This window comes from Panthera uncia, chromosome D2 (genome assembly GCF_023721935.1).
Source record: "Panthera uncia isolate 11264 chromosome D2, Puncia_PCG_1.0, whole genome shotgun sequence".
Classification (NCBI taxonomy): Eukaryota; Metazoa; Chordata; class Mammalia; order Carnivora; family Felidae; genus Panthera; species Panthera uncia.
The window spans coordinates 72,479,809-72,502,707 of NC_064818.1; the positions used below are offsets into that span (position 1 = coordinate 72,479,809).

General features: G+C 41.8%; 1 protein-coding gene across 4 annotated transcripts in view; it reads right to left on the reverse strand.

The window, feature by feature from the left end:
- FAM204A (family with sequence similarity 204 member A) overlaps window positions 1–18,453 on the reverse strand; it is a 31,761-nt gene extending 13,308 nt beyond the window's left edge. Inside the window, exons 1-7 of one of the 4 annotated variants that reach the window (XM_049646532.1) lie at window positions 17,859–18,312; window positions 13,349–13,590; window positions 12,716–12,803; window positions 12,545–12,575; window positions 12,284–12,383; window positions 1,855–1,944; window positions 489–535 (exon numbers count right to left, since the gene is read on the reverse strand). In XM_049646532.1, coding sequence (XP_049502489.1) covers window positions 489–535; window positions 1,855–1,944; window positions 12,284–12,383; window positions 12,545–12,575; window positions 12,716–12,803; window positions 13,349–13,590; window positions 17,859–17,970 — 710 coding nt within the window. In that variant the 5' untranslated portion in view covers window positions 17,971–18,312. Of the gene's footprint in view, window positions 1–488; window positions 536–1,854; window positions 1,945–12,283; window positions 12,384–12,544; window positions 12,576–12,715; window positions 12,804–13,348; window positions 13,591–15,807; window positions 16,329–17,858; window positions 18,313–18,378 lie in introns of those variants that run through there. The other 3 variants (XM_049646530.1, XM_049646531.1, XM_049646533.1) reach the window with 3 other exon arrangements.
- Window positions 18,454–22,899: the final 4,446 nt, after the last annotated feature.

Below are 22,899 nucleotides of genomic sequence, written 5' to 3' on the forward strand. Positions count from 1 at the left end.
TTTCTTTCTTTCTTTCTTTCTTTCTTTCTTTCTTTCTTTCTTTCTTTCTTTTTTAATGTTTGTTTATTTTTGAGATCAGGACCTGGGCCAAAGCTGGCCATTCAATCGACTGAGCCACCCAGATGCCCCAAAATGTCACTTTTTGAAAGGCTGCATAACTGCCATTTATGCTGCTTCTTACCTATGTCCCAAACTCAAGCTCAGAACTTCATAATTTCCTTTAGATTAGCCGTTAATAAATAAATACACAGACACATTATAAACAGAAGTATTTAACGTGACAACTGATTTTAAAGGCCTATGAGAAAAAAAGGTAACTTCTGAATCCCTAAGCCTCACTTCTGAACTTGTTTATTTCCCTACATAAAAACCCAAGATACTTATGGCCTGTAGCCAAGAACAGAAAACAAACCAGCAAACAGCCATCAACAGATTGTCTGATACTGGAAGACAGAAGGGTGAGATGGTGTTTCCATAGAAGAATTTACCGAAATAGTAATTCCATCGTTAATCTCAGCGTAGAACAAACGTTCACCTGCAGGCAAGTAAGAAAGAATAGCACATGTGGCCAACAGTTTACAGAGATGACCTATGATGCTGCCTATGTAATTAAACAGCAGGGAGTAGAGTTTAAGAATAAGGTGAAGTTGGGACGCCTGGGCAACTCAGCTAAGTATCCAATTCTTGATTTCAGCTCGGTCGTGATCTCATGGTTCGTCTGATCGAGCCCTGAGTCGGGTTCTGTGCTGAGCGTCGAACCTACTTGAGAGTCTCTCTCTCCCTCTTCCCCTCCCCTGCTCATGCACTCGCTCTCTCAAAATAAATAAACCCTAAAAAAAAAAAAAAAAAGGCAAAAGCAAAGAAAAACAAAAACAAAAACAAAAAAGAATAAGGTGAGGTAAGTAGGCAGCTTACCCAAAATGGGAAAGCTATGGTCGATCTTTTTTCCCCAAAGAGGACAAAAAAGAACCACAAAACAACACTAGCAACAATAAAACATACGCCAGTATGAGCTCTCAGCTCTTGCTTAGTGACACCTGACAGCAATTCCCAATTGGAGAAATATTCCCCCCAAAAGGTGCAGGCCAGAATCTTCTGGAAGCCTTGTGTACTTGGAAAAAGAATATGCGATATATCTAATAGTTTTATACTATAGACTATAAGTTTTAAAAAGCTGAAAGTTATTGGGGCGCCTGGGTGGCTCGGTCGGTTAAGAGTCCGACTTCGGCTCAGGTCATGATCTCACGGTCCGTGGGTTCAAGCCCCGCGTCGGGCTCTGTGCTGACAGCTCAGAGCCTGGAGCCTGTTTCAGATTCTGTGTCTCCCTCTCTCTGTGACCCTCCCCCGTTCATGCTCTGTCTCTCTCTGTCTCAAAAATAAATAAACGTTAAAAAAAAAAATTTAAAAAAAAAAAGCTGAAAATTATTTAGGGCTGAGGGAGAAGTTCAGAATATGCAGTAAGAAAGCGTGTGGGGGAGCGAGGGCCAGGAGAACGTTGAGAGATGTGGCGCACAGCTGGCCTCAGGGAGAGTTAAACTGAATTAAAGATGCAAATGGAAAAAGAAAGCCAGTCTTTTCATCATAACTGGCAAAAAGCTCTCTGAAACCTAGGTGAAATCTAGGGTTGAATATCAATCATGGATTATTTCCACCACAAGTTTCAAACCAGAATGATTTAAAAACATTAAAGACAAAAGTAAAACCCAGCATTTCAGCATAAGTGGCAGAATAAGAGGGAAGAAAATGGGCGGAAAAGAAAATCTAAGATCAAATATTTGAATACTGAACTTACTCATGATCACAAAAAGAATGTACATTTATTTTAGAAAATCTGCAAATACCAGTTTGACTCACCTCTCGCGTGGCCAGCTGGTTGCTGAGTTCCTCCGCCTTCTCGATGTCCCAGTCTTCCACAGCCTGGTCGATGCTCTTTTCAAGGCCGGACTAGAAAGTAAAGAAACCTAAAACTTAAAGGCAGGAATGAAAGGCAAACATTTGCCAGCAAAGACTATGTCACAGGACTACGCCGAACACGTTGCATACTTAGGTCATTTAATTTTCACAATGAGCCCTGTGGCAGTCTGTACCACTCCCATTTACTGAGGAGAAGGCCCCGCAGAGAGATCATATGGCTTTTTCGAGGTCCGATAACTTCTTGAACTAAGAAAGAGGAGATGCCAATCCAGACTTCTGTGACTTCAAGGACTACGCTTTCCCTTACTAACCATACAATGCTAATGACAATAATGGTTAAATCGATGGCATGCTTATTATTATTACTGGCTTAGTACTATAAGAAAGCTCATTTACCCTCATAACAACTCCACAAAACAACACTGCTATCCTGTTTTGAACACGAGGAAACAGAGGCCTCAGACTAAGTAGGCCAAGGTCACAGAGTCTGTAAGTGGTAAGGCCATCACATGAACCTGGGTGTGCCCAGAGCCTGTGTTCTCAACCAGCCCTTTCCTCTGCCTCTTTTCTCTACTGCCCCCTCCTGTAGCCCAAGGCCCTCCTTCAACAGCCCGTCTAGTCTCTGACCAGAGGGATTAAGCTGGATATTAAATACAGGAGGAAAGTTACATACCAGAATGATTTTACTTTCCTATGGAAACGTATTTATTTACCAGCTGAAGATGCTTTAGGAAACGATAATTAAAATTTTCATGGGATTACCAAACAGACGAGGTAGGATTCATCACACATTTATGGAAAGACGCTTAGACTTACATAATTGAGTTTTAGCTCGTGGAAACAGTTACTACGGAAAATTAAAAAAATTTTAAATGGTCTAAGACGTTTCTCACAAGAACGTTTTGCCCTAACAATGGCTTAGCGCATGTGTCTTCCATGTTTTCAGTTCCCGACTTCTCCCTCATCTCGTAAAGGGGACCCAGGAATGCCTCCTCCCGTCAGCCAACTGCTTGATTATACCCATCAACGAGGAGAAATTTTGTTCCTGTGCAGCCTCTGCTGAAACAAGACTTAAAAATGCCCACACATAATCTGCGTAAAAAGATTACAGAACACAGACCCGGGAGGTTATCACCAGTGTCCCTGCTGAGTGAGGATCGTTCTTCCACACAATCCCTCATCCCACCTAAGGAAGGGCCTGAGAGGATGACAGCCTTTTCTCTTCCTTGCTCCCAACTGCAGCCCGAGACCATCATTCAATAGCCCTAGTCCCTGAACCCAGGCCAGGTGGCTCTCCTGTCCTTTTCCCATGCGGGTCCTACAATCACTGATCGGTCGCCAGCGATTCTTTTTTGTATTTCTGCAGAAATAGTCTCCCATAGTCCTTCTCCTCATAGTCCAAAAAACATGTTGGACTCACTTTTCCAACGTCCTTCATCCTCAGGGACCTCTAACTAATGTCCCACCCCAGAGTCCATACTCTAGGCCGGGGACACTTCAAGTGTGGTCTGTGCACCAGTTCAGGTCTGTGAATGGTGCCAGTCCATGAACTGAGCTTGTGCCAGGATGCAAATCAACTACATGCCTATACAGTTCTGACTTTTTTTTTTTTTTTTTAGGGGAAAGGGGTAAGGGAGGAGGACAGCAGGACTTTCTCAAAAAAGAAAGCAGTACACGGAGTTATATTCAGACACAAGCTCTGTATCTCCTGGAAGACCAACACTCTGAATAGGCTTGCTCTGGGCCACGCACTACACAATCACCTGAAAGCTCCAGTTCCAAAGCTTTACAATCTGGAATTCTCTCTGAACTCAAGATTCTGTCCTTCCACTTATCCCAAGTCTTTGCAGCCAGTGAACCTGCCTTGTCTTCGTTTGTAACCCCAGTCCTGGCACCACTGTATTTATTCCCGCCGTCCTCCAGCCCCTTTCTGGATTCTCCTATCCTCCCTCTCTTACCTACAACCCATGATTAACCTTTTCAAACTCTAAGCCAGCGGTTGTCAAAGTCTAAGTCTGGACCAACAGCATCAATATTACCCAGGAACCTGTTAGAAATACAAATGCTCTGAATCAGAAACTGGGATCGGGACCCAGAAGTCCACTGATGCTAACTAGGCCCAAGTTTGAGAATCACCGAACTAAGCAATATTTTTAATTTCCTCCAACATCTTACTTTGTTTTGGCCATTCCCAATCACTTGTTTCTACCACTTTAACACCTAGGTGTCTCAGCAGTGGCAGAGAAAACCCAGTAACTCAATTCACTGGCTTCTACTAAAAGTTGTTTTTCAAACTTAGCTGAGTGGGCGCTGAATTCTGCCCTTGAGAGTTCCCACATTCCTCTAAGAAATTGTTACTTTCTTTATTTTTTCAAATCCCCTCAACCCTACCTCCTTCCTTCTCAGATTACAACCCCACCCTCTACTTCATGGGAGGCTGAGACAAGGAGAGAAGGGGAAGAGAAGAACCAAAGGTACTGGATGTTCTGTGTCCTTTCTACAACCTTCCCCTCATCCAACCTCACAAGGTGAATCTTCACCCGCACTGTCCCTCTGCCCCCGAGAAAGAATCATCTCTTTCCAAAACTCACCCCACCACCTGCGCTCATCGCAGTCCTACCTGCTTACCTGTCATTCAGAAGCCTGTGTTTAAATGTTCTCCTCTCTCTTTTCTTCATCTTTCTCACCCTACAAACACACCTGTCCACCCCATTCTGGACCTGGGGGTGGACGGCATGACACAGCTTGCTTTCCTTAAACTGATTTCTTCTTAGGCTGGTACTTCATTTCTCTCTTGTAAAACAATGTATCAGTTGCCTCATGTCACCACCCCCCCCCCCCCAAATTCCATCCTCCATTCGTCTGGTCCACATCCTTCCCTGAAACTTGCTCCCTCTACAGTCACAAATGACACTTTGTCCTCCTCCTATTTGATCATCTACTATGTCAACTATATCCTTATTCTTAAAATATCTCCCCAAATACCGACCTTCAATTTCCTTGGAGGCCCTTCATCTTCTCTTGTTGAATTATAACTCTAATTATAACAGTCCTCAAGGTTCTGTGATTGGCCCCCTTTTCTTCTTACTCTTCCCTCTTCTCAGTAACGTACTCAGTGCCAGGGCTTCAATTACTTCTTATAAGCTGCTCTCTGTATCTCTGTGTAACTCAAACCATCTGAGCTCTCAGCTATACCAAGATCTACACCTCCAGCTACTTCCTAGTTACCTTCATATTGAAGCCTTGCAAAGGTAGGGTCTCCAACTTTTTGTTATGCCTAAAACCAAGTTCATCACTTCCTTCCCTGCTTCCCCCTTAGAGATGACCACCCACTGAGTCACCCCTAATAGAATCCTCGGTAATCTTCAGTGCCTCCAATCCTTCTCTTATTTTAACTCTTTTTGTAGGCTATCTCATGCCACCTTCCTGGGCTTCTTCAGGGCCTCGTCATCTCCTGTTTGGAAGATGAGAACCCTCTCCAATCTAGGCTTCTATTTTTCTAAAGTAGAGATACCATGTCATTAGTCAGCTTGAAAACATGATCACTTCTTTATTCCTTTTCATTGCACTGAAATCCCTTCACGATAGGGTCCCCAAATGCTTTCTTAACCCCATCTCGGGCAATGCTATACTTCCCAATCTCTGGTCACATTTACTATTCTTATATGTCCCCTGTGCCTCTGATGTGTTTCTACTGGAAAAATCTTAACCGTCCTTGTACATCTCATGGCGAATGTCATCGTCTCCACCTTTGCAGGTTCCCTCACCAGTACACACCCACCGATCCTGCTTCACTCTGCCCCGTGCCCAGTACCTAAGTGCCTTCCGCACTGCTCTCGCCACTCTCTTCAGCACTTGTGGGTCCAACACACTACAGTGAGTTGTGGGTCTGTCTCCCCAGCTGGGTTCCAGGCTAAGGACAGACATGTGTGTCACTGGCGTGGTGTGTCCCAGCACCCGGCCTGGTCTTCTTACATGTTACTGGGTTAATGATCACAGTGCAATAATCCACGGTTGCATCAATACTGAAAGGACGCCCACCCAAGGGAGGAACATTTATCCACCACTTGGACAAGAGAATTCCACAACAGTAATATTGGGGTATTAATACCCCAATGGTTTAAAAAAGAGTCATATTTTATGGTACTTATTTATATATAAATCTTTCCATTACTAGAATATTCGTTCCTTTAGGGCGTGGAGAATACCTTCTCCATCTTGGACTCCCAGAACTTAGCACAGTACCTGCCTCTGGACCTTTTTGTTTACTATTTTTACAGTATAAGTAAAGCATTTTATTTAAGAAATGCTAACACAATGGCCTAATGGGCACTCCTTCCTGAACAGAATATTAAGTTATCTCCTCAAACAAGTAAGAAAAGAAAATACTAACAGCAAACTCCAGTCTTCCCTGTTCCACAAATTCTGGGGGAGCCAGTGATCTCAACCTTTTATTTCAACAACCTGGTCACTAATAGCATCCATTCTTGGGCCTGTCTGGCTTATTCCACTTATTAGCTCTATGTATTTCCCTCCAATTCCATAGGCTTCCTAAGATTAGGTAAGACCTGGCTGCTGCACTCTTTTCCTCCAGAACCTGAGTAATCATACATCCGTGAATAAAAAGGAATCCATTCTACTTCTTACCACCAATACCTTGAATAAACCAATGATCCACTTGTCAAGTCATTTTGCTGCATCAACTTGCTAACTTATGTCCTTTTGGTTTTTATAGAACCACCATTTCCAGTTAACATCACAAGGGCAGAAAACAAGGATATTCCCCTCCTCTAGAAACTTACATCAACTGCTGAACTCGTAAGTATAATTTTCACTTAAAAATAAGTCAGCTAAAATTACAAATCTATTGCTTCGCCATCAACCCACTCCCATTTCCCCAGCCATTCCCGGCACTGGTGTAATACAGTAGACAGAGACTGGAACAGAAACCAGGAGAGGTGGCCGCGGCTCCGGGCAAATGAGATTTCCCTAAAGGAAGGGTAAAGCCTTGGTTTCCTTAAAGAAAAAGAGACGACTGGCTTGATAACCCAAATTCTCTCCTAGAAATAAAATTCCACTTACATGTTCAACTTTGTTTTTAGCTCTTTTAAGTTTTGTGTTTTTTTTTTTATTCAACATATTTCACTAGACAGAACTGGGATTTTTTCCTCCCTTTTCTTTTTTCCTTTTTCTTTCTTTTCTTTTTGACAGTTTATTTAAATAAAATATAATAGTGCCATTTGGCTCTGAAAAATCTCTGATTCTGTATGCACACCCAAACTTTCTGCTTCTATAAGAAGACATTAACATTCCAAATACACTCGAAATGCTTCACTTGTGGAAAAGCATCCTAAGGTAAAATATTTCCACTATGTTAAGACCGTAAGTTAATAATGGTTTACAAAGAACCTGGCTGGTGAGGTCAGACCCAGAGTTCAAATCTGAGCTCCTCTACTTACAGCCAAGAAACTCTGGGTGATTCCTAAATCTCTACAGGTTACAGTCACCTCACCCTCACAAAAAAAGGGATACCGGGGTCGCCACAAGTTTATGGTAAGGGTCAAAGAAAATATATGTAAAATACCTAGCAAAAATTTTAGAATGTAGCATCATTCGATAAAGAAGCTGGTCATATTATTTTATCTAAATCAGGGTACCATTATTAAAACCAAGATAAGGCTTAGCTCTGTATGGCTACAGACCTCATCACAAATCATCAAGGGCTCAGCCCCGAGCATAAGACCCAAGAATTCAACGTAGAGTCAGTGGGTAGTCTCATGAAGTAAGATTTGAGTATTGAGGCTTTTACAGTCTTAAGTTGGACCCGACAGTACCTTTCCTGGAATCGTCCATGATGTCTCTCACACCACAGAAGGTGCGAGGAGGCACAGAAGCACTGATGACTCAGCAGGGCCTAGGTGTGCTTCTAAGACGCCTTCCGGCGGGAATCAGAATTGAGCTGAAGATACCTATACCTCAGTACAGACCAGTTAGGGTGCCAATTTGGCCACAGATGGAAAATCGTCGAAGGCCGGTATCTAACAGGTCCCCAACGAGGCAATAAGTAACCTCTAACTAACAGTTTTGCTGCAGATGCCAAGAGGGCAGGATGACAAACATCAAAGAAACTTCTGGGTTTAACATTAAGGACCAATCCTCCACATGTGCATATGCACAATCTCTTTAACTTGTGATTAAGGCTCCTTCAGTCAAACTGCACAATATATTTCTATAAAAATGTTGCTGTTAAATATTCATTTATTTAGATAATATATTCAGTTTTTAAAGCCGAATATAAATGAATTGTCTGCTACAGTTTGCTGTACTCTAATTAGACCTAAATATCTAAGGGAAAAAAAATAGGTGATCTCCCCAAAAAGAAGTGGGGGGGGGGGGGAGGGCAGAACTAAGAATCAGTGGTATTACCTTTATGTATAAATCATACCTACTTAAATTATTTAAATCAGATAAATAAAAACAAAGTTGGACTATTACTTAGGAAACATCTAGATTTGAGACCAAATGACTTTGGTTAAAGTCTCATTTCGCTTCTTACCTGCCGTTTGTTTTCTTACAGAAAATCATGCTAGGCTTTAGTCAGTCTACATTATGAGAATACCGGCCCCACCTACACACCCCCACAGGGATCAGCCGGGGATCAAAAGATAATGCTCTGTAATTGATGCCAGTGGAACAGTCACGCGTGGCGCCTCTACACCTCTCCCCTCCACTGCTACCACTTCTGCCCCCTCCGCACCACTACCCCTTCTTCCTCCCTCCCTCCCACTCCCTCAGGGCAGCTGGCTTTTTATATGATTTGTGTATTGGAGTTCCATGTAAGATTCTGATTGGGAAAAGCATTCTGCTAAAAATAAGTAAATAAATAAATAAATTAATTAATTAATTAATTTGAAAAAAGATACACTATACAGGAACTGTTTCCTCTCATAAACAACTAAAAAAAAAAAATCAGACGTTGTGCAATTATTCTTAAAATTATTAAAATTTAACGGATTTTTCATGCCCCAAAGTATCCGTGAAATACATATAAAACTACTTCAATAATGACTGGTGACTCATCAAACGGATTCAACTAAGGAATATTTGAGATTTTTATAATGAAGTTAATGAGTGAAATTTGTTCTAAAGAAATTTCGATATAGATTCAAAATAATTACGTTGTGATTACAGAATGGTAAGTCCCAGCACTACTTCCAGAAACACAATTATAGCTGCATTTAATACAAACTACATTTTAAAACAGCTTTGGATGTTGGGAATACTACATTTTAAAAGTACAACCCTTTCTGCAATGTTAAGAAAACAGGTGATGGCAGTGTCATAAACACATATAATCGGTCGAGCCACAGCTTTAGCTTGACAGTGTTCGAAAAAAGAAGGTAGGAAGGGAGGAGGAGAAAGAGAGAAACCTGGGGGTTGGTTGTGGGGGGGGCGGGTGCGGAGAAGGACTGCACAGTAGACACAAGATTAAGAAGTCTGTTCTGTTTCACATTCTTGAGGATGGACTGAATACAGAATAAAAGGGCTCTCTCACATATGGCAAAAGATCAGCCTCTGCTCCAGAGAAATAAAATAATGGACTAGAAATTCATGCTAGTTTTCTCCAAACTGCATCACAGATTTTCATGAGCCTCTCTAGATTTCTAGCCTTACATTTCTTCTTAGCTTTTATCTTGGTGCCTCCAGCGTGGACATTCTTCAATGTCTATTTCTTCTGTTGGATTCACAGTAGACTTTAGCATGAGCAAAAGGGGTGCGTGTAAAACAGTGAAACGGGATCCCAAACCGGAGTGCAAACCTGCTGGCGTGCAATGATGCTAAACTACCAAGAGAATACGAAATCTGGCCTCACTAAATCTTTTCCTTTTATGCTTACATTTATTTATCGAATATCGAGTGCCGGCAAAATCCTGGCCAGATGCAAGTCTGGCCAGCACCGGTTTCCTTGTTTAGAAAAACGCCATAACTTTCTTAGTCAGATGTCACTCATATAGAGGATGTCTACCATTAACAAAACCCAAACTCATAAAATAGATCACTGTTTTTAAAATGATGCTTGACTTAAAACTTCTTTTCCTAGAACACATCTAATGTATAATGTGAAAGAGAAGACTAGTTCATGAAACTGAGTCGTTTAAAAGATTTTGCACAAGGAATCCTAGTATTCATAAGGCTCCTCTACACAAACCTCAAATTTTTGACAATGAATGACAGCCGTATCCGGCCCATATCAAGAAGGGACAATTTCGTATATAAGGTAATAATAACAATCTGATACGGAGAGACTTTTAAAAAAAAAAATCTCTCAAATTTTCTACTCTTCAGAACAGTTAAAAATTTTAATTTAAAATTTAACTTCAGAGCCCTAACTTCAACTATGAAACTCGTTTAGACACTCTAAAGTCAACAGTTATGAAAAAACATAACAAGTGCTATAATTAATTGAAGATCAAAGACCACCTAATTCAGGAGTAAAACTTCAAAACAATTTCCTATGAGAAGCAACACTGAACCATCCCTTCCCTCGAAAGAACAACCAGCGGTGGGGACTCTGCAGGTCGACCAGAGCCCGGCCCACCACCATAGCATGACCCTCCTCCCTCGTGCTGTAGAACAAGCTTATGCAGTCGAGAGCATCCTTCTCACAAAACCAGTCCTCCCAGCCCACCACAATCACAGGGGTCCAGAACAGGACGACGGCACTTTCAAGTGCCGACCAGCGCTTCTGCGGTGAAGCCAGACGACTGAGAATGGGGTCATAAAGCCTGGGTTTTCATGGGATCTTTTTTTGGAGGCATTTAAGCACTTCTGCACCTGCTTGAACATTTGTGAAAAAGAGATTGCTCGGAAGCAGCAATGATGTAGGAGAAAGTGATCCTAGTTTCAAGTCCCCAGTGCTCTAGAACTTGACGACAAGAATTCTTAGCAAAGCTGGAATCAAAAGGTTTACATGCAAAGTTCTGCTGTCAGTTCCTTAACGCACGTGCCCTCAATGATGCAATACCCCCCAACGATGGGTTTACAGTCTGAGGTCTATTTCACAAGAAATATTGATTAATCAGTAAATGGTAATGGTCTCTGTGTACACACAGTGATCTACAGAAATGATTCACGAAGGAGGAATCTGTCTACACAGGCAGGATACAATATACCTGGGCTTCAACCAGGCAGGCCCCTGAGCCTCTAGCCCTACCATTCAGTGCTCAGTTTTCATGCTCCTGGAGTCCAGGATGTGAATATATAAGTTACTCACTCATTCAAGACTCTACTAAGGATTCACATCATCTATAGACTGAGGATGTCCAACTGTGTATCTCCAGCTCAGACTGTCCTGAGTTCTTGCCTCATTTTACCAACCGTCTCTCTATTCCTGCCTGCTCATACCACCCATGCCCTGAACTGAACTTTGGACAGAGGCCACCCCAAATCTTCTCCCCTCCCCAGCCTTCCCATGTTCGTAACTAGCATCACTATTCATACCACTGCTGAAGGTAACACTTGAATGGCTCTCTTTCCCTCCTCACGCCCCAAATCCTCTCTATCACTTCACAAGCATCAGAGGCAAATAACAAATACTGCCAACTCTCCTTCTACAGTAGACCTCAAATCTGTCCACTCTTCTCCATCTTCTGTAGCACCATTCTTGTTCAAGCCACTGTCCTCTTGTGCCTAGAAGAGACTCTTACCTATTCTCTTCTTGCCTACTTTTGCTGATCCACAGTCTATTCTCCACACAAGAGCAATCTTTTTAAACACAACTTCGATCATATCACTCTCTTAACTTAAAACCCTTGAATGACTCTCAACTGCACTGTAACTAAAACCCAATTCCTTACCAGGGCCCTTAAGGTGCTTCATGCTTTGGTTCCTGGCTGCCTGCCTCTCCAATCCTATCCTGGGCCACTCTCCTCCTCGCTCACTCCATTCCGGCCAGGCTGACCTTCTTACAGTTACTCAAATGTCCCATGATGACTCTTTCTTCCCCAGGACCTTTACGCAGGTTATTACCTCTTCACGAGAATTCTGTGTACAGATGGTTCCTTCCTATCCTTCAGGTCTCAATGGAATGGCATCTTCCAAGAAAGGCCTTCCCTGACCACCTAAAGTGGGGTATCCATTTTAAATTTCTTTACAACAATCCTGTTTACTTCCTTCTTAACAGACTTTTTTTTTTTTTTAATTATTTATAACTACATATTTACATGTTTACCTAGCATCTTGTTTGGCACACAGGAAGTGTTTTAACTTTTTCACTGAATTCATTACAAACATTTTCAAATTACAAGCATTGCAATTTTCAAACATTTTCTACTGACTAATCTAAGAGGCCATAAAAAAAATATCTTACCTTTTCAATTTTTTTCTTTTTAACAGGGGGGTCAAACCTATCATTGATTCCAAAGTACTGAGTAAGCTCCTTCCACTGGGCTTCACTTGAGGTCTGGGCACTGAAAGAAGAGACAAGAACTCATTTTTAGTGTTTTTAATTGGTCACCACAATTACGAACTACAGAAACTAGTTCCTATGTTTCAGAGGTAAGTAGTTCAACTATTGGTAAAGGTTTTACAATACTGTCCAGAGTAGGCGAACATTTTAAATTCTACCCACCTTTGAGACTCTTCTTCATTCTTCAATTTACCTGAAAAGAATTCACAAAGTGTCAATACCTGAGTATTCATTTGTTATTTCAAAATTATGTTTATTAAAAATTGTTGAGCTCAATTAGTCACAACTTAACATTAGCACTACTGACAACTAACTTGAATTAAAACAAAGCACCTTTCCTGGAGCGTTTTCTTTTCCTTCTTCTGAATCCTGATGCTGAGCTTTTCTGTTCAGAATGTTTTTTATGCAATTCTTGAAATTTCTATATAAAAGTTAAAACAAGAAAAACAAGAAACAAATACATTTTGAAGCAAGGCACATATTCAAAAAATTACAAACATGTTACGGATTAAAAATATATTCTAGCATTTATAAAAATACAAATTTAACAAAAGGAGTTCAGTTCTTCTTGAGATACTCTATTCTCTAAGACTCCTTCACAATCTGAGTTTTTATCTTCATCTATTTCTACCTAAGTCAATCTGATTATCTGAGAGTAAAATTCAATGACTCATACAGATGACAAAGAGATCAAATTAGGATAGAAACTCATGTATTATGTTAGGCAAAGTAGCTAATCCTACCAGTTTTTTTCTTCCTCTTTTTATAAAAAACAAAATAAAAATGAAAGCAAGTACCTGAGTGGCCAACAGGTTGACCACAGACCCACAGAGTACTCTGAGTCAATCTTCCCTACCTCTCATCTCCCCAGAACACAGGCGTTCTGACCACGGCAGAAACACACACAGGAGCATGCACAAACACACAGGCACCGGCTTCAATAAGAACACATCACAGAGAACCTACATTCCACATATTTAAGGGAACTCCAGAGGGGCACTCTTCATAGGCATTTACATTTGCCTCCACGTCGGGTTTTGGTCCATCTGTAGGGAAATCGGAGATCTCTGTTTTTGTAATGGCCCCATCTTCGTTATCTTCCTGTAAGTTAAGTCCAGAGTTCTTTAATGGGGCTTCATCTTCAGAATTCAACTCAATATCACTTTCATTTAGGCCAGGAGGTAGCAGCCCACTCCACATCTTTTCTTCTAAAGGGAAAAAGATGAACGTAGACATACAAAGTAGAAATGGAAAGAAATTTAAAACCCCAAGAGTCTAGCAGTTATCCCAATGGTTTGGGAACAGTCCACATATGCTTTCCTTCTTTTAATCTAAAATGGGATGGGATGTACCTTCCGTATTAAAATAATTGAAATCTTTGCTTGGATAAATTTTTTTTTGTCTTGTTTAAATCTGTTATAAGACACACTTACAGATGAATGACTTAAAGAAAATAGGACCTGGATCTCTAATATATGGATAATTTTGTCTAAAAAAAAAATAAATTCAGTAAAAGCATTCATTGTTCAAGAATGTTAAGGGTCTAAAAACATACACTCACACAATTTAAGATTTATAATACTGTATTTCAAGCTAACACAATTAAAGAAAGAAACTAAAGTCGGATTTTCACCAGTATTTGAAATTGGAACTTTCAGGGGACTTATTGTCTAAGGAGTAGAAGAACAATTTTCACAGGAAAATTTTTAGGCTGCGCAGGTAGTTTGAGGAAAGCATGGTGGTAAAAAGAATGTCCTAGTTTTTATTTTTACACTGTTTGCTAAAATAATACCAAATGGAGTATAATCCTAACCATTTAATAAAAACATATAGCTTTTTTGAATAAAAATACTGTATTTAGGAAACTAGGGTGAAAGTTCAGGATAATATTTATCATTAGCTCTATGGCCCATTGGTAGAGAGAATGTTAACCGCTGTTAAGTTCATCAAAAGTGATTTTTAAAAATTGGAGTTACAAGCATTTGCTAAAATTAAGATAATTGAGTACATTTTCACTACTAATCTCCTGGCACAGTCTATTCTAGCATACATATTCAGTCAAAACCACTTGGTTCAAAAGATGCCTTAAAAAAGAGAAGTTGGTTGTACTGCTCATGATTTACTATCAACTTCAAGGAATAAATAAAATGCAAGGATCGAAATATTTTTTGCTGAGTTTTCTGCCTCCTATTGTGATCAACCTAATGAGAAAACCATCACCATTGTCTCTGAGACAAAAAAAAAAAAGCATTACGGATTTCGCATTAATCTGAATAATGGATTCTTGATAACCTTTAAGGACCTTCTTGATAACCTTTAAGGACCTCCTCCCAGGTCAGAAGAATCAGATCTTATTTCTGGCAGTTTGGGTGCAGCCTCATCAGTTGTTAGCCCTCTGAAATAGCCTCACCAAAATACTCTCTGGGTTTTTTAAGAAGGGCTCTGATAGCTAACTGCTCCAATTATAATCCTCGCCCCACCACACACCAGCAAATCATTTTCACCACCTTTGACCCGCAGTTTTTTTCTTCTGTGATACGAGGATAATTATATTGGGTACAGGGTTATTCTGAGAATTAAATGAGATAAGCTATGAAAACGCTCACCACAGTTTGGGAGGTTCTAGGGGCTGGATCAATGCTAAGCTCTTCTTGCTATTAGTATTCCTGTGACCACACATTACATTTTTATAATTTCTATTGTGGGTGGCGACATTCACAAGGTAGGTAGTTTTGAGGTTTCTAAGGTGGAGGTGCATTCGCTGCATTGATACAAGTCATTTACTTCCCGGATTTCCACCATCTAACAGAAATTTCTATAAAAAATACTGGCGTCTGGTTTCCTGAATGGAACAATAAAACCAGAAGCAGGAAGATAATGGAGCCCAAGTTTCAAGGCTCCTCTTTTGCACAGGTCGTTCGTTCCAAAGCATTATACCTAATTTTCTATTTAGAATCTGTATTCCTTTTCTTAAGGAGGAGACCCAAAATTACATAAGCTCCAAGCCCCGTAAGGCCTGGATCCATCCTAAACCTGACCTGGGGGTTTTCATAGTTGGAATAGGGTAATAGATGCTTTGGTAGCACAAAAGACATCACGTGAAATATGCCACTATTGAAAAATGGACGTTATGCTATCAACAAAAATATTTCTAGCGTTCTGAGGAGCAGACGGAGGGGGAATGATAAAAAGCACCAACGTGACTTTGCCGCTGACCTATAATATACCTTTAGGCTCATTATCCATTTCAGAACTGAAGGACAGTAACAACTTTCAGATTTAGCTTTCTTAGCACAACTGGGGCTCTATGTTTGAAGCCACTGTTTCTCTCCCCTGTCCACAGCGTCTTGTGCATGGCCACTGTGTGCCGGGCACTCTTTAACACATGGGGACAGCAGTGTACAAAACGGGCAAAAATACCTAACCTCGTGGAGCCGACACTCTACACACACAGCAAGCCTCTGTCCGTCAGCAGCCAAGTACGACTTGGCCCACGCCGTCAGCTGTGGCTGCTAAGGAAAGGCAAGTGCAGTTTTTCCACTAGAGCACTACTTCGGCGTCCCTACAGGGTGGGTCTACGCCTTGGGCATCCAAACGTGCCTCACGCTGGGGAGCACTGTCAGTTGCCCTAAAGTGGCCTTTCCCCACCGGCTCTCCAGCATTTTTTGATCACTTTTAGACTTCCTCACAATCATCTGTTTTTAGCGCCTGTTGATGTGGCATTAAGGGTTGTCTCCAGGAGGACACTGGCTGGTGTGATAATTCCTTGAGTGTGCCCACAGAGAAAAAAAGAAAAATCAAAATAAACTTTAAATACCAGATTCGACATCCAAATCCATAAAATAAGACAAAATTCAAATAACGCACGTTTCTGAACTCGATTCCCGAACATCTTTAAAGGGATGTTCAAATGTCTGTGCCATTCTCCTGTGACTGTTTAAAACATAAAAAAAAAAAAAAAAAAAAATAGACAGAGGGACAGACAAAGGCAACTCGACGACCACCGACAAGCACAGATAAGTCACTGAGGAGCCTGCGAGGTTGAGCTGTCCACGTGGGCAGCAGCCGAAGTGTAAATCAGCCAATATGAAGGGGCTGCTTCGCGACTTGCTCTGGGTTCACGTTTGAAAACAGTCTTTAAATTCGTAGCATCTATATGTCATTCACACGCTTCCAACTGTACTACGTTCGGCCTCCTGTTACCCCTGTTTTGGCTGCTCCGAAAAGTGACTCTCTAGTTCTTTGAAACGTCCCTCACCCCGTGCCTTATTTTAAAGCAAGTCGTTCCAAATTACCCTTTCAATGTGAAAACTACTCAGCCATTCTCAAGAGACGTGATATACGAGTCAGAGGCAACACTGATTAAACCCCAATACCCCAGTAGATAAGGTTTCTCTCTTCAACCCAGCCACCATAGCCAAGATTTCTAGCTTTCAGTAAGACTGCGTGTCAGACAAAACACCGGAAAGATGCTCTGGAGAAAGCAAAAGGGACTCCAGTTACAACACAAGAAACAACTAGAAAGAAAAACAAATCAAGTCAATGCTATATATGGCATATAAACAATGTGACAGAAACTCTTTTCCCGTTAATCCCTACAGCAACCTTCCACTAGGAATTACTATCTAAATCCCTTTTAAGGTGAAGTAACTGACTTGCCTGATGCATTGTGACCTGTTTGTTTTAGAAAAACAGAACTGGATGGCTTCAACTCAAAAGCTTTTGGAGGGCAGAGTTTGAGCAGTAATATATTCCTGGAGACAAAGATTTGAGAGTGTATATGAAGAATGACCTTAGCCTGTAATTCTGTTATCATTTGATCAAGAAAAAATGTTTTCTCACTCTTTAAGTGCAGAAAGTTATCTAAGATGCTATACTAACTTGTATACATAAAACTCACAGTCAGAGGTGTGGGTAATAATGTCAAATTTTCTGGAAGATCAGGCAATTGCCTGTCACCAAAACCCAATCTGAGCAGTTTAATGGGTAAGGGTCTCCCGTCTCTGATATTCTGGAATTTCAATTCCACTGTCACTATATGAAGCTGTCTTATTTCCCGTATTTTATATTCAATTAGACATAACCACAGAAATCTGAATTTTGTCTGATCTGAATCTACTCTTGACTTTTGTGTAACACTCATAAACCACCATCCACCATCAATGTTAAAACAATTTGCACGATAATCGGTTTCTGTGACTTGGAATTAGTTACTTAACAACAACACTTTTAAGTATGCATCAACATTCAGGTTCAACTGAATCAGAGGCCTGACTTCCAATTTAAGGTCCCAATCCGATTACCCAAACTATTTAGCAGGACTTTGTACGTATGCGTATGTTTCAATGCGAGGCGGTATTTGTTTAATCCAGGCCTGGAAAACACGTCCCAAGACCCTGCATGGAAAAGACTGACCGTTAACCAATAACATTTGGCGGCTCGTTTTTAAGTCGGATGCCGCCGTGAGAATACTTACTGCAAGAGGGTGGCTCTAGAAAGGTACACCTCTTCCTGCAGGGCGGCACCACCCCGAGCTCGGCAGGCTCTCCGGCGGCAGGGCCACGCTCGGATCCCCAAACGGGAAGCATCCCATCCCGGGCACAGAACTAAGCGCCGCACAATCGGGGGCAGGACGTCTAGCCTGCTGACACTGGCACTAACAGCAGCTCTTTCCCCGGGATACAGCAGTTGTAAACAGGAGCCTGCTTCCCCGAAGGAAAGCCTCTTCCCCCCCCCCCACTCTCACTTCGGGGTGGGACGGAGAACCCCTCTGCCACCAACAAGCTCGGGAAGGCGCTGCGACGCCCCTTCCGAGCAAAGCAGAGACCAGCCCCACCAACGCTCCCGTGGGCCCCGGCGGGGGCTTTGCTGGCTCGGCCGTGAGGCTGTGAGGCCGCCCATACTGGCTCGCCCGCTCCCCGCACCCGGCCCTCCCGGACCCGTCTCGTCGGAGCCCCGGCCGGCGGAGAGGCGGCCCGGCGATCAGCGGTACTCACCCGGCAGGAGCCGGCCGCCCGGCAGCCATCTTATGACCCCGCCAACACCGCGCCTTCTCATTGGCTCCGGCATCTCGGCCAATGGGCTGGGGCCGTTCTGGCCTCGGGGTCGTCATGGCAACCGGCCGCGCTTAGCTCCGTTTCGAAATCTATTTGCAGCAATGGATTCGTCTCTTTCTACTTCTTTTCTCTTACCGTTTCCCCCCTTTCTTCTAAACGTTTTTAAAGGCTTTGTTTTTTTTTTCTTCCCCATTCCCTGCTGCTCACTGGTGTTGGGGGTGAGGAAAGTATTGGCTTAGACTTTGAACTAAGTTCATTCCCCAAGGAGGGAGGTGCTCTCTAGGCTCTCCTGGGAACGTTTCCATTCATTCCTCCTTTTACCCCTCGCTCCCGCTTTCTTCCCTCCCTTCCTTTTTTTTTTTTTTTCCTTCTGTACGTATTTATTGAGCAGGCACCGTGCCAGCCTTGTTTAGCGGAAAACAGTCCCGACTCCTGCTCTCCTGGCGCTTACCATCTGCTTCACTGACCAGAAGTGTGACATTGGCTAAAACCTTGAGCCCCTTTTCCGTGACCGCCACTGGTTCGGGCCCCAGGGAGGGGCTTGGGGTAGCGTAGAAACTAAGAAAAAAGAAACCCAAAAAAGCGCTATGAAGAATATAAAGCAGTATAATGTGATAGTGATGGGAGTGCGCGCTATTTTAGAAATGCTTCCATTTTTTGAAATAGTGTTCTGTAATAAGACTAAGAATATTTTCCTATTTTCCAGTGTCGTGAGGATGATAAAAGAAAATACGCATAGTCCATAACACATTGCCTGGCCCACAGTAATATTAAGTCTTAGCTACCTGTTGTCACTGTTGGTAACGTGATCAATAAACTTTTCTTTGAAACATTCTAAAAATGTGTAAGAATTTTTCATCGCACTCTAATATATCATGATTTAGTATAAACAGATGTTTAAGCTTATTAGTTAGCTACCCATTACCTCACCCTCAGGTCCCAGAAGGATATGCCAGGTTTATGGAGTTTTCTGTAACCCCAGAATCATAGTAAAACCTGAAAGGACAAGCTCAGGTTCCTAAAGTCCTTTCTCATGCTGACCTCTGAATCTAGAACGGAAGCAGGTCTGAGTGATTTCAGGATCTGTGTGAAACCCTCCTGGTCGATTGTGCCCAGCTTCCCAATAGCATTTCCCCCCAATCCAAATCTTTAACAAGTCAGGCAAAGAACTGATATGTATGAAAACGTTGCTGTAGCTGTTGCGTTTGAGCCTCTTAATGGTGGGTCTTGGTCTGCTCAGGCTACCATAACAAAATACCACGAGGCGGTGGGGGGCTTAAACAACAAAAATTAATTTCTCATAAGGGCTGGGAAGTCTACGATCAAGGTGCCGGCAGGCAGATTTCATTTGGAAGCCTCTTCTCTTGGCTTGTGGGCAGCGGCCATCTTGCGGCGTGCTCAGGGTATCTCTTCGTTTGGTGTTAGTAGAGAGAAAGAACACGTGTGTGCAGGTAAAAGCTATCTGGTGTGTCTTCTTACAAGGACACTAATCCTAGGGGACCAGGGTCTCGCCCTTATGACCTCATCTAACCTGAATTCCTTTGAGGGCCCCCATGTCCAAACGTAGCCACACTGGGGGTTAGAGTTTTAACACAGGAATTTGCAGGTACATAAACATTCAGTTCATAGCCAATGCTGTTGGTGGAAATGTGACCAGCATGGAGAAAGAAAGCACAGAGGGTGAAGAACTGAGACACAGGGTAGGCGGCAAGTGATGTTGACCTGTTCAAGAACTATCTGGATTGCTTCTATATATATTCCATCAAAGAGTCCTCATTATTCAGTGCATGTAAGTGTGCAAAGGGTAGAGGAAGAATATAATTATTCTAAAAGCCTACAAACAGCAGACCTCATATGAAAATATTTAGACAGTTGGGGCGCCTGGGTGGCTCAGTCAGTTAAGCATCCAACTTTGGCTCCCGTCGTGATCTCATGGCTCATGATTTTGAGCCCCGCGTCGGGCTCTGTGCTGACAGCTCAGAGCCTGGAGCCTGCTTTGGATTCTCTGTGTGTGTCTCCCTCTCTGCCCCTCCCCCGCTCGTGCTCTGTCTCTCTGTCTCTCTCAAAAATAAATCAACATTAAAACAAAAAAAGACTCAGAGAGTCCTGCTCCAAAAAAATGTATTTTAAAATTCAAAATTTGAGAATTCTCAATCATCTGTTTATCACCTTATTGGATTCCTATAATAAATGTAAATATCTCAGACTTTTCTTCTGGCTCTGGTTGTAAGACTTCCAGTCTATGAATATCATTGTTTTGCCAGTTTTCTGGGGGAAATGTCAGTCATTTGATTTATTTTAATCAATAAATTTACCTTGCCTCCAGCAAATTCCTGCCCTGGAAACCTGCCAAACCATGCATTTTGTGAATGAAATACTTGTATTTGTGAGATTTCTATGAAACATAGAAACGTTGAATACCTTTTACTAAATCATAGTGATGTGATGCAGCCAGTGAATTGGGCTTGAATTGGGCTGCATCTGGCACTAATTTCAAACATGTACGTTTCATTTAAGTTCTCAAACATATCTTTAAAATCATAAAGCAGTTTTTCTTTGCCAAGAAATATTATAGTTTATGAAGGGTTTCCCCTATATTTAGTTATTTTTTTTCTTAGTGTGGAGATTACAAGTCACACTCATGTTATAAAAGATTAATTGTGGAGGTCTTTTTTGGTAGCTGTTAAATCTCTGATTGATGAAAATTTCCCCAAATATAATGAAATCCCTTAAATATTTCTCAGTTTGGAAAACTGAATATGACTTTGTTGAACATAGAATAAATGTCCTTCTTGCTGAAACTGAGAAAGAGAATAGTTAATTTCCGTCTGTACAAAATGCTTCATTTTCTGCACCGAAGAAAAAGTAGTCTAGTGACTTACGCAAAAAAATAGAAACAAGGGAGTTCTGAATTCTAGGAAATGTGTGACAATTTCTCTGTGTGGATTTGTTGGCAAACTGAAGCATCCATAAACAAGGTTAGCCTTCCAAGAATATGTCGACCAGCTAACACCATGACATCAGCAAGAGTCGACATTTGAGGGAGCAAAATGTCTGTAATAAAGAATGTTGCCAAAGAAAAGCACTTTTGCTTTATTGGTCATGTCTGGTACTTTCAAACTCCTCAGTTCCAATAGATTGTACATAGGAAGGGAGGGATGGCAGGAGAGGAAGGCTTACAGAGCATTTCTGTATGCTAGATATTATGCAACTAATATACAATTTTATGAGGTAGTTCCTATTGAATCCATTTTACAGACAAGGAAATTAAGGCTTCAAGGGTTTAAGAAGCTTCCTTAATGTGACACAGCTGGTAACATGGAAAACCAGGGTTTCACTGGACTCTGAAGCTCATGCTTTCTTCATTGTCACACACTCCCCCTTTTAAGGTGAAGTCCCTGAAGAATTCCAGCTTAGTACTGTCAGTAGCAAATCATAGACATCACTGCTACCAGGTAGGATGGGAAGCTCCCATCCTTTTCACAGGAGCTTATGAAAAGAGGGGCTTCAGGAGCGAAATGTGTCTTCTCTTTCCATTCCCCTTGGTACATAGTGACTGATTAAATGCCATTAGAGGCATCTTCTTCGATCATTCTGGGTTTGCTACATTGAAGTCTATATTAGTCTCCCTTTTCCTAAGTCCTTCATCCTCCAAAATAGCCCACTGCCTGTTTAATCTCTCCACAAGAAGGAACACGTGTAAATCTTTTAACACAGAACCTAGCATGCAGTCGGTGGTCAGTAAGCATTAGTTTCCTTCCCTTATACATAAAAACTAAGGGGGGTGTGTGTGTGTGTGTGTGTGTGTGTGTGTGTGTGTGTGTGTTGCAGGGAGGAGGACTGGACAGGCAGAACACAGGGGATTTTTAGGGCAATGAAAATATGCTACATGACGCCATAATAATAGACACATGTCACTATACATTTGCCCAAACTCACAGAGTATACAACACCAAGAGTGAGCTCTAATGTAAAATGCAGACTTTAAGTGATTATGATGTGTCAATGTGGGTTTATCAATTGTAACAAATGTACCACTCAGTGGGGAAAATGGATTGTAGGGGAGGCTATGCATGTGTGGGGACAATGAATATGTGGAATATTCTCTGTACTTTCCCCTTGATTTTGCTGTGTACCTAAAACTGCTCTAAAATATTAAGTCTTTGAAATATCAAAAGAAGAACAATAATTCATTACTTGTGAAAATTTTATGAAATCCAAATTTTAGTGTCCTAAATAAAGTTCTGTTGGGACACAGGCACGAACAAATGAGTACACAAACGCTGACAGATTATTGGATTAATCTGTCAACATCTCTGTCGTCCTAACTATGTGCCCAATGATCAGCGCTTTGCTAAGGTTTAAGGAGAATACGAACGGAGCATATGAACTGGCTTGTCAAGAAGTTTGTTGAGGTGGCTAATGTGCTTATAATTTTAGGGGCGCCTGGGTGGCTCAGTC